We start from the raw sequence: 12,281 nt of genomic DNA, 5'->3' as shown, positions 1-12,281 counted from the left end.
GTGGAGGCAGAGGCCGAACTGCTAGTGCAGGTTGCTGATACGTGGGACCAGGCCAGACACGTGAGGGCACGAGCAGGCGACATGAGCGTCCATTTTTGTTCGTCGTAGACCCATTTGTGGCTTAGATTTAGACTCAGTTGAGGTCGGGACTGACAGCAAGCTGACAACAAGCAAATGCTTTGTCCATTGGGATCATCTTATTGGGTCAACTTTTCAGTCCGGATGACCCAACAGACCAACAGTTCCCCCTCCGTGCCTCGACCTTCCCGTTGCGGCGGCGCCCTTTGTTAGAACAGAATGCCCTTCCGATGAGAAGCCCGGAGAGCATCAGCCCGCTCCTCGCCCGCTACGCCGCCTCGCAGTCTCTGCTCCTGGGAGCCCACATCCACGCCCACCTCCTCAAGTCCGGCCTCCTCGGCGCCTTCCGCAACCACCTCCTCTCCTTCTACTCCAAGTGCCGCCTCCCCGGCAGCGCCCGCAGGGTGTTCGACGAAACCCCGGACCCGTGCCACGTCTCCTGGTCCTCGCTCGTCACCGCCTACTCCAACAATGGGCTGCCCCGGGACGCGCTCGCGGCGTTCCGGGCCATGCGCGCGCGAGGCGTCCGCTGCAACGAGTTCGCGCTCCCCATCGTGCTCAAGTGCGCGCCGGACGCCGGGCTCGGCGTGCAGGTGCATGCGGTCGCGGTCTCCACGGGGCTCAGCGGGGACATCTTCGTCGCCAACGCGCTCGTCGCCATGTACGGTGGGTTTGGCTTTGTGGACGAGGCGAGGAGGGTGTTCGACGAGGCCGCCCGCGACCGGAACGCCGTGTCTTGGAACGGCCTGATGTCGGCTTTCGTCAAGAATGACCGATGCAGCGATGCCGTCGAGCTGTTTGGCGAGATGGTGTGGGGCGGGGTACGGCCGAACGAGTTTGGGTTCTCCTGTGTCGTGAATGCCTGCACTGGCTCTAGGGATCTGGAAGCCGGCAGGAAGGTGCACGCCATGGTGGTAAGGACGGGGTATGACAAGGACGTCTTCACTGCCAATGCGTTGGTTGACATGTATTCGAAGCTGGGGGACATTCATATGGCAGCAGCTGTTTTCGGAAAGGTACCCAAGACGGATGTCGTCTCGTGGAATGCTTTCATTTCTGGGTGCGTGCTTCATGGACATGATCAGCATGCACTGGAGCTGTTGCTGCAGATGAAGTCTTCAGGTCTGGTGCCTAACGTGTTCACGTTGTCCAGCATCCTGAAGGCCTGCCCTGGTGCTGGTGCATTCACTCTGGGCCGGCAAATTCACGGGTTCATGATCAAATCCTGTGCAGATTCAGATGACTATATCGGTGTTGGTCTTGTGGATATGTATGCAAAGTATGATCTTTTGGATGATGCGAGGAAGGTGTTCGACTGGATCCCTCGAAAGGATTTGGTTTTGTGGAATGCACTGATCTCAGGTTGCTCTCATGGAGGATGCCATGGCGAGGCACTGTCTCTCTTTTGCAGGATGAGGAAGGAAGGTTTTGACATCAATAGGACGACCCTGGCTGCTGTTCTCAAGTCAACAGCAAGCTTGGAGGCAATCAGTGACATAACGCAGGTTCATGCTGTTGCAGAGAAGATAGGGTTCCTTTCTGATTCTCATGTCGTCAATGGTCTTATTGATTCATATTGGAAGTGCAATTGCCTCCATTATGCAAATAGAGTGTTTGAAGAACACAGTTCTGATAACATCATAGCTTTTACATCAATGATCACAGCACTCTCACAGTGTGACCATGGTGAGGATGCAATAAAGTTGTTCATGGAGATGCTAAGGAAGGGTCTCGAGCCAGATCCCTTTGTGCTAAGTAGCCTCCTGAATGCTTGTGCTAGCTTGTCAGCATATGAGCAAGGGAAGCAAGTGCATGCTCACCTGATCAAGAGGAAATTCATGACAGATGTGTTTGCAGGGAATGCCCTTGTGTACACATACGCAAAGTGCGGGAGCATAGAGGATGCAGATCTGGCCTTCTCTGGACTACCAGAGAAGGGAGTTGTCTCATGGTCTGCAATGATCGGAGGGCTAGCACAACATGGGCATGGGAAGAGAGCATTAGATGTGTTCCGCAGGATGGTTGATGAGCGCATTGCTCCAAACCACATCACTCTGACTAGTGTTCTCTGTGCTTGTAACCATGCAGGGCTTGTTGATGAGGCCAAGCGGTACTTCAGTTCAATGAAGGAGATGTTTGGAATTGACAGGACGGAGGAGCACTACTCGTGCATGATTGATCTTCTTGGGCGTGCCGGTAAACTAGATGATGCAATGGAGCTTGTCAACAGCATGCCGTTTCAAGCCAGTGCCGCAGTTTGGGGGGCACTACTTGCAGCCTCAAGAGTACACCGAGATCCAGAACTGGGAAAGCTGGCAGCTGAAAAGCTCTTCATCCTGGAGCCAGAGAAGTCGGGCACACATGTGTTGCTCGCAAACACGTATGCATCTGCAGGCATGTGGGACGAGGTGGCTAAGGTGAGAAAATTGATGAAAGAGAGTAAGGTCAAGAAGGAGCCTGCCATGAGCTGGGTTGAATTAAAGGACAGGGTGCATACTTTCATTGTGGGTGACAAGAGCCACCCAAGGGCAAGGGACATATACGCAAAGCTAGAAGAACTGGGAGATCTGATGAGCAAAGCTGGTTATGTTCCGAATCTAGAGGTTGATCTCCATGATGTAGACAAGAGCGAAAAGGAGTTGCTTCTTTCTCATCACAGTGAGAGGCTGGCCGTCGCATTTGCGTTGATCAGCACCCCACCTGGAGCGCCCATTAGGGTCAAGAAAAACCTGCGCATATGCAGAGATTGCCACGTCGCATTCAAGATCGTTTCAAAGATCGTTTCAAGGGAGATTATCATCAGAGACATCAACAGGTTCCATCATTTCAGTGATGGGGCATGTTCTTGCGGTGATTACTGGTAAAAACGGTTGCGCATATGAGTTTTTTTAATAGCTTGTCAAGGGCTGATGGATAGAGCAGATACATGGCTTCACGAAGGTTTTTCTATTTCAGAAAGAGGGAATGACCCTTGGCCTCTGCATACGCACACAGCCATATATACTCTATAACACTATGCTCCTTAGTTTTAAATAGTCCACATTCAATTGAGGTCTCTAATTGGGATTGGATCACCCGATTTTAACCAGGTCAACAATTTCACAAGGATTTCTCTCATTCATTTTTAATACACTATGCTCCGTAATTTTGGAGCTCTCCTGTTCGATTGGGGTATACAGTTCTAATGCCTTGATTTTGACTTGGTCAATCCTTGGTTGTGGCAATGAATTCTCTAACTTTATTAACTTTATTAAGCTCCCAAATTTTAAAGTCTCCTCAGGCTGGTCACAATGGGCAAGAACATAAGCTAGTAACTTACACACTTCCCTAGACTATGTTACTATCTTCATAGTGGGTAGGAACATCTATGTAGTGTCATGCAACGATGTATTTATTAGGTTATAGACTCATTGTTTCTTGGAGTGTGTGATGTTCCGGTAACTTAGCTAGTTACCACAAGCACCTCTCTCTTCATTAAATATGTGCCACATAAGCAAAGTTGTATTGGAGTGTGTGATGTTACTCCTAAGTTCCTCCCCATTGTGACCAGCCTCATTCAACTGAGTCTTCAATTTAGATTAATTGGGTCGTTGACCTGGGCTTCGTGGTGGGATCTCTCGATAAATGGGTCCCTTGATAAGTGTCTGGGTGGTGTGTGCCTTTGTTGACAAAAAGAAAGTACCGCCTATGACATGTTTAGCATCAACTAGTAAGTTTGCACGTGCAACGCACGTCTTAATCGTTGGAAACTGAAATCACATAAGTATAAAATAAAATAAAAGGAGTTTTAAAATATATGAATTAAATGGATGCACAATGTCTTGAGTTCACTGAAGTTGTTTCTTAGAAGAGAGACTACATCTGATGATGTTGTTGCATGGAGACAATAATATATTGTTTAATACCCAGTGCTTAATAAGTTGTAAAAGATAAAAAAATCGAGTTGCGATTGGAGAGTAGCCTTGCACTGTGTTTAGTACATGGAGATGTAATCTTTTGGTCTTAATATCATGGTGTGAGCAATTGATACCTAATCTTAGAAAAAGATATTAATATCATGGTGTAAGCAATTGATAACTAAAATATGAGAAAAGTTCAAGAGATAAAAGTTTGATCCATCGATATGAGATTACTAACCAAATGTTTATATAAATCTGGAAATGGCATGAAATTTCCAGGACTTGATTACATGTTGCGAATACTCAGAACTCAGCTTGATGACTACTAAAATGAAAAAGATATATCCTAGATAAAAATATCAATGGCATTGAACCAGTGTTCTGAAGTAAAATCTTAACACCAACAGATTTTAGGGAGTTCCTTTTTTTTACAGTCAAAGGAGCTCACCTATATCGCTCAAGATTACTCAGTTTGAAAAAAAAGGCAAGATCGTCCGGAGCGGCATTACGCACAGCCTCGGGTCAGTAACTTGCAAGGGCAGCTTTGCAGAGAGTGGTGCATAGAAATTAGCCTCTCTGCAAATAAAAGACAGTACTGAACAAAAATCTGGGCCCAGCTCCTCAATTTCACACAGGAGGCCCATAATCTCTTATCTGTTTTGTTTTCTTGAGTTCCACATCTCTACCCGTGCTTGACAATCAGATTTGAAGGCAACATCGGGCCATTTTTCCCCCTTTGCAAGCTGTACCCCATCTTCGAGAGCAAGTATTTCAGCAAACACAGAGAGTAGAATACTCATACCTCTAAGCAGCGGCTAGCATGAACTTACCTCCAGTATATCTTGCAATTACTCCCGTGGTCACACGAGCATTAGCACCTCAGAACGCCACATCAACATTAACTTCGATAATCTGGATGTCTCCAACTCACATCTCAGCTTGCTAGGATAGGGATAATCTTCATATGGAGAGAGCAGAGAGCAGGTTTCCTGAACCACATCAGGAACCCATTTTGTCAGATTTTAAGGGGCTTCATATAATTTTTTGCCTGCTGCTAGGAATTTATTTGTATGTACTGCTGCAGGTGAGATGCTGAGAATAATAATGGATGTTCTACTAAAAAGGTACAGGTTTTGTGCGTTCCAGCAACAGTGTTAGTTCTTGAAAAAAAATGTAATAAGTCGAGGGTTACATTCCTTTGTTTTGATTATCTCTGTCCTCTTTTCTCGTTTCCAAACGAAAGTGGATCTCTCATCTCTGAAAAATGGAAAAGTAGGTCTCATTCTCATTTTTAGATGCAATTTTGTACAGTGGTCGTAACAAGCAATATGCAGTAACAAGCAAAAAAAACAGAGTTTGCTCAACTTGGCAATTCAATGTGCAGGGAGGGGCGTGTTGTGTAGCATTAAAACCATTTATCTTGTGAATGTCACCTAGGAAGTTTTCTTCCAATAACGACACACTGGTCAAGATATACAACAACTCCGTAATGAACATCATTGATGTATATCCCTAGTTAAGTCCTGTTTTGGCAATCAACCTATCTATCAAAATTTGTTAACTGTATCAACATAAGCTCTGCAAATGTGACTAAATCGGTAAAGTATTTATTTCTATAGTGGACAACAAATGAAATTGTTCAAGAGTTAAATAGCATGGCCACCCTTATTAGAATAACCTAGTTTCCTTCACGCAATACATGTAGTGGTAAACATATTGTGCACTGTTCTGTATGCAAATTAAAATAAAAAGGAAAACTCTTTTTTTATCTTGTTGAAAATCTTCACCTTCCTTTAGAAATACATCCTCTGTTTTAGAAAATCTGGGCGTAGAAGTTTTTTTTCTTGAACTTATAGTTAACTCAATAAAGAATGGTGTTTGAATTAGATCTTGGAGTTCTTTTGGCAGATATTTCAAAACCTTACAGATAGCTTAATCTTTTTTGTTAGCTTCTATTTCAGACACAGTGCAGGTTGTTGGACGTTGGGTGCACATATACCTTAGTGAAAGATAAATAGAGAGAGGGGGGAATGCACATATACCTGGCGGATAAGGCGGGGACTTAGGTTATTGTGCGTGTTGTTGTATGGGTGTTACGGAGGATGGCGACGGCGTTAACAGGGTTGGCGGCAAAACTATGCAAGAAAATAAAAGATATATTAGATTCAAAGAGAAGGTGCACTATGCACATTAAAAGAGTTTTTCTGCTAGTCATAGAGCATTATCGACATTGTACTGCAAATAAATTAACCTATCAGAAGTTCTAAATGACCCAAAGTATCAGAGAATAAGGAAATGGGGAGGGCTACATACATATGTCAAGTTGAAAATCTGAAACCAAATCCAAAGCTATAGCACAACCAACTAAAGAAAGCTCGCTGGAGTCAGGCTCGAGCTCAATCCATGCGGCAGGCTACAATATTATGAACACAAAGATTACTACCATATATCAGCTCCACGAGTATTTGTTGTGAAAAACGTATAAGCAGACAACTTTGAAACCTAACAAGACCAGCATTATAAGAATCAAATTAATGCGTACTCCTACTGTCAGAACAAAGCTAACAATACGATGCAATAAAGAAACAAATTGACGCAATTAGTGAGAAACACAATAGAGACTGCTCCTACTGTCACAAGAATGGGTAGCAAAATCTCTCTTTAAGAGAAAAAAATAGGGTCGCAAGCTGAGGAATATCCCTAGCCTTGGGAGGCATATGAAGTTCAGGGAACTTATATGGAGGTAGGGCGATGTCCATACAGGGGGTTGGTAATGCTCAGGTACAAGGGGCTGCTGGTGGAGAGGGAGGTCGGGGAGAGGTTGCCATCTCTGTTCCAGCCGGAGACGATGTTGTAGGTGAACGTCGCCGGAGACCGGAGTACCGGAGAGCAAGGGTTAGAGCACCAACCAGGAGTCCGGTGAAGAACGAAGCTGGATCCAACTCCCCTCCACGCACCAAGCCATGAAAGGACCAAAAGAGCAGCCGACACCGTCGCCACCGTCGAAGACCGAAGTGGCGGACGCCCAAGGCCAGAGAAACAGGCCCGGCTCGACATCAACAAAGAGTACAGCGGAGATCAACGGAACCCCAACTCGCAGGACCCAGATGCCCAGATCCGAGACCAAAAGGCACACAGCCCCTCATCGACGCCGAGGGTGACGACGGATGGGCGAAGAAGGGGGAGGAGGCGGCGACCCGCGGCGGGGAGGCTCCCGGCGACGGCGGGGCGGCTCTGGCGGGACGGGGGCGGAGGCGGCGACCCGCGGCGGGAAGGCTCCCGGCGACGGCGGGGCGGCTCTGGCGGGACGGGGGCGGAGGCGGCGACCCGCGGCGGGGAGGCTCCCGGCGACGGCGAGGCGGCTCTAGCGGGACGGGGCGGCTCTGGCGGAGGCAGCGGTGAGGAGGTCGTGCGGGGGGCGGCGGTCTGCAGAGGAGGAGGTCGTGCGGGGGCGGTTCTCTTCTTCTTCTTTTTGACTGCGGGGCGAGTGCGAGGCGATTAGCGATCGATCGTGGCTTGTTGCGTGGTTGGTAGCGTTAAACACAGAATGATTAAGGGCCATTAGATTTTGATGATGAATGGGTGTGATTGTTTGGATCTGCCCCTTTCTTTCTTTTATAGTAGTAGTAGATATAACACACGCGGCCAACAACGAAGGTAAACTCTCATGTATTTATGTATTTGTATTAGTTAAAAGACACCTTCCAATCACATGGTAAAAAAAAACCACCCAAACATCACAATAAAAAAAAGAAAATGATACACTCATGTACGATTCACTACAGATTGGTCATACCAAACACTCTCCCATCAATCACCTCCCTGTTCTCACCGTTGGGCCACTCTATATACGTCTGGTTCAAAAAAGGTTAGAACATCTTATATTTGTGAACGGAGGGAGTAGTATATCTTGCGTGGGAACACACCACAAAGCTATATTCTTTACTCTTTGTATAAAGATGTGAGTTGCGACAGTCTGTTCATTTCATTAGTTGCTAGGAAATAGGAATTTCCACAGTTGTTTTTCATTTGTCAAATGGCTGCAACATTTTTTTGTTTGGCATCGTAAAATAACCAATAACTAGAAGGGCAGTGCGTGCTTTGCCGCGCCGCTTATGTTCTTGGGGTTGTACATGTTTTATTTCTACATGATAATTTTTATTAAATTGTGAAAATTATTTACGTGCTAGTTGGTTTGGCGTATGGAGGAAAATAATGAAGTGTGTTCTTTTTATTAGAGTTGCTACACCAACGAACAAACTTTACGGAATCATGATTACGGATGGATGTGTCAATTTATGGTTGGAGATAGGGAAAGATATGTTTTTGTGTCTTTGTTCGCTCATTTTAGTTTGCATGTAGTTCATCTTGAAATATCCAAAACATCTTATATTTGTGGCCGGAGGGAGTACCATTTTGTGTTTGTTGAAGGATTAGTTCTTTAATGAGAAAAAACCTTGCGCATTGTCATTGTGTCATTGTCTCATTGATGAACACATACACACTGTATGAGCAACTCTTCATGGTGTACAACTCTGGTACTAGGTATCATGTTTCTTAAAAATTATTTAGGGTCCATTTGGAACAAATAACTGACTATATAATGTACGGTCAACATTATGCTTATAATAGATGGACAGACTTTGCACAAAATAGTTAAGCGTCAGTAAAGACGCTTGAGGAATAACCTCTGCGGAATTCATTTCCGAATACTCTGACAGTATATACAGATACTCGAGCCAAAGTAAAAAACTGCATTAAGAAAGAATCTCGACAACAATTCAAAGACCTCTTCAGCTTTTCTTTCACACAACATTGAGAAAAGGTGGTTGTACCAAAGCACCAGGATAGGGAGGACACAGTCTAACAACCAATCTTTCATAGTTGATCAGAATATAACCACAGAGCGGCAAAAATACAAATCCAAGAAATCATCTATTAGTAATGCTACAGGTGCCTATGTCTTCCTAGCATCGCTTCAGTTGCTGCAGGTTAGCTCCCGATTCCATTTTTTTCTTACAGTTTGAGCGACAGAAGCTTGCTTACGACGACGGCTGTAGCCCTCTCTTTTGCTGCACATCACAGATGAAGAAAAGTTTAGGTTCATAGAGAAGGTGGTATGTCAACCAGGAACCGGTTTAACCCCAGCACCAATCTAGCAATCCATGACAGGAAAATGCAAGACTGCACAAATAAATCTAATTTTCACTCCACATATCACTTATAGAGGTATGCTATATTAAAAAAAACGCTTCAAAATATATTTCTGGCCAAAGAATCTAGAATATTTAGAGAGAGAAGGAAATATCAAAATACCTGATAAAAATAAGGCCTGCTGTAAGAACCATTCCTCCGACTGCCCACGAAATTCTTTCACCGACAGGCATTTCTTTTGCCCATATCTGAAAATCTTCAAGATGCCAAGAGGCCATACCATGTAATACTGGACGATCTTTTGAAGACGTCCATGTATGGGATATGGAATCCAAACTTGCTTTCCCGCCATAGCAGAAGGTTTCGTCAACTTCACTAAGACCGGCATCAGAAACTTGCACAGAGAAACCAGCAAGGCGACATAGCTCTGTGCCGTTAGAAACCCACTTATGTGCTTTGCCACAAAGGATGTCACCTAAACCACAAGGAGATAAGGCCTGGGATAACCGTAAGAGAGCATATCAGTAATCAAACTGTGAAATCATACCGACAAAAAGATTTGTTAGCTACAACAGATTTCAACAAACACAAGAAAAACTAATTTCTGCGGTATTAATAGCTACTCCCTCCGTTCCATAGAACGGAGGGAGAATGTACTGAATGGACATAGATTAGACATTATTGCCTAAGCTATGATCTGACTACGAAAAATATCAAGCTCAATCTGGTAACTGCACGTGTACTTGCACAACAGTAATGCTTTGACATCCAGATAGTTTCAGTCGAGACATAACTCACGCTCACAAAACACCAGCAATGGGTGTTTACCTGTGTTTTCATATCAATGGAGAAGTATGCCTCCGAGCAAGCTTCGAAAACCATGTCACAGAATGATGCACATATAACAGGAGGTCCAGGCCTGACACCAACTCGTGGATCACAAACTGAGCACTCGAGCAACTCCCACAAATGAAGGCATTCTCCACTACCTTCACCAGTTGACGAGAGCTTTCGCACTGAAAGCAGGGCAGGAAATGTCTGAGTCACGTCACAACATGTGTTCTGGCGGAATATCCTACATAGTGCTAGGTCTCTGCGCCCCTTTGCTGCTTTTCCAGGAGGCTTGCCTTCAAATGAGAAAGCAGGGAACCGTCCACCAGGTGAAACACATACCCCTTTTGGTTGTGCTGTGGAGCAAGAAATTAAACAACATTAGTTGCACATCAGATAATTTTGCAATGTTTGCCCATGGTGCAAATCACAACGGTTCATGCCCATTTCCTCATTCAACCAAGATAACACGAACCTCCTACTCTATCTTACCAAGAAGCACCCATTCAATGTAAAACCACAAGGCTCATATACAAGGAAGAAACTCAAAGCTATTGATTTCACAGAAAGTACTTTGTTCATCTGTCTTGTGATCGGCAGAAATGCCAAGAACCGACGTTAGTAAAGCATAGGATAGGACAACGATGCTTCTAACCATAAAATATAAACTTATATAACATCTTCCTATCCTTTGCTGTACGAACTGATAATTCATACAATCGCTTGTCATGGATGGGAATTGGGCCCTAAAATGCACATAGATCACGGTCATTTATGAATCACCTTCCAGCAATATAAAGATTTAACCTGCAAACTTAATTAAACCTATAAATCCGGAGAGACTAACAACCTACACGACAATTCCAGCGACTAAGCGCAGAACACATCAAGGATCCACTAAAACCCATCAAGATTCAAGAATCACTCAGCGACATAACTAAAAAGCTCACGTATATCATCGATAACAGCAACATATAATACACCAAAGCAAAGAAGAATAAGCGTATGGGATCACGAGAACGCGCGCGCGCGCGATTGCTCGTACCAGCCGACGCGGTTAGCGAGAAGAAGAGCAGGAGGAGGAGGAGGATGTAAGTGGGAGTCCGACGCGACGGCGGAGGAGGGCTCATCGGAGTCAACCTGCCCACCGGCAGGGTCTCGCGGCGGCGCGCGGCCGGGCGGCCAGCCGGCGTGATCCGTCGAGCGGATAGGCGACCAGGGAGGGGAATCAATTCGTGGTCGGATCGATCCGCTAGCGGAGTGCGGACCAGGCACCCAAGTCAACAAGCACTGCGCAATCTCTCGACGTAGATGGGCCGGTGACGACGTTAGGGTCCAGTACACGGCATCAGAAAAATGTCGTGTTTGTGACTTTGAAAAAATGTTTATGCATTTCAATAAAAAATGTAGTACATGACATTTCTGAAAAATGTTATACAATGTAAAAAATGTTGGTGTAATTTATTTTAAATCATACAATTCAAAAATTATATGTTATGCTTTAAAACACGTTCACACATTTCAAATATACGTTTGTGACATTTTAAAAAAGTGTAAAAATTGTTCGCATAGTTTAGAAAATGTTTTGTGTCATTGAAAAAATGTTTTCAACATGTATTTGAAAACTGTTTAACACATATTCAAAAACATGATTTTGTTTTTTAAAAAGAAATATATATTTGGAAAAGTTAAACGTGTATGTTTGGAAGGATAGACTATGATTTGTTATGTTTTATTTTGTACTCCAAGAGGGTTATGTACTCCTATATATATGCCCACGAGGCTTAAGCAATACAATCAATACTCTTGATGGATCAATGATCAATCAATATGGTATTATGGGAGTACTAGAATTGGTGCCGGATCTTGTCAATTTCACACCTACACAAGTAATGCTTATCGAGGAGCTTGGTTAAGATGAGTGGCACAAAATTAAAGATATTGATAATGTTGAAAATATTCACAAATTACATGCAAAGCAAATAGATTAAAACATATGATATCACTTGGAACTTACACGAGGAAGATAAAATGAGATTCGTTCAACCAAGGAATGAGCACAAAATATGTTACCACAGAAAAAGCTCATGTTGCACGAATACTAGACGAGATGCTAGCATGATTTCTCAAATGGCTAGGTACGTACTTATGCACGATCTATGAGAGACGAAATATGCTGTCTTTTTATCCCAAGTATGCTATGTATATATGATTCGAGATGATCTATGGCATGCAATGTGGCTCAATGCTATTGCTTAGAAGCTCTTGGTTTTCTTTTCCTTTTTCTTAAAAGTTTGCTCTTTTTCTGAAACATGATGT

The 12,281-nt window shown here is 44.2% G+C and overlaps 1 protein-coding gene, 1 long non-coding RNA gene and 1 pseudogene across 2 annotated transcripts; 1 reads left to right on the top strand and 2 right to left on the bottom strand.

Moving 5' to 3' along the window:
• Nucleotides 1-209: 209 nt before the first annotated feature.
• On the top strand, nucleotides 210-3,286 carry LOC123127574 (pentatricopeptide repeat-containing protein At4g14850). The gene has a single exon (XM_044547322.1). It carries the CDS (start codon nucleotides 309-311, stop codon nucleotides 2,940-2,942), a length of 2,634 nt encoding a protein of 877 aa, XP_044403257.1. The 5' UTR covers nucleotides 210-308; the 3' UTR covers nucleotides 2,943-3,286.
• Nucleotides 3,287-4,730: 1,444 nt separating this feature from the next.
• Nucleotides 4,731-6,412, bottom strand: LOC123130641 (uncharacterized). Its single transcript, XR_006463944.1, has 3 exons — nucleotides 6,291-6,412; nucleotides 6,020-6,112; nucleotides 4,731-5,234 (listed from the first exon to the last, which is right to left on the bottom strand). It is a non-coding gene; the product is annotated as an uncharacterized lncRNA (long non-coding RNA).
• A 2,296-nt stretch (nucleotides 6,413-8,708) lies between these two features.
• Nucleotides 8,709-11,275, bottom strand: LOC123127573 (uncharacterized; annotated as a pseudogene).
• Nucleotides 11,276-12,281: the final 1,006 nt, after the last annotated feature.

This window comes from Triticum aestivum, chromosome 6A, assembly GCF_018294505.1.
Source record: "Triticum aestivum cultivar Chinese Spring chromosome 6A, IWGSC CS RefSeq v2.1, whole genome shotgun sequence".
In the NCBI taxonomy this organism is placed as follows: domain Eukaryota; kingdom Viridiplantae; phylum Streptophyta; class Magnoliopsida; order Poales; family Poaceae; genus Triticum; species Triticum aestivum.
This window is presented reverse-complemented; position numbering and strand designations above follow the sequence as displayed.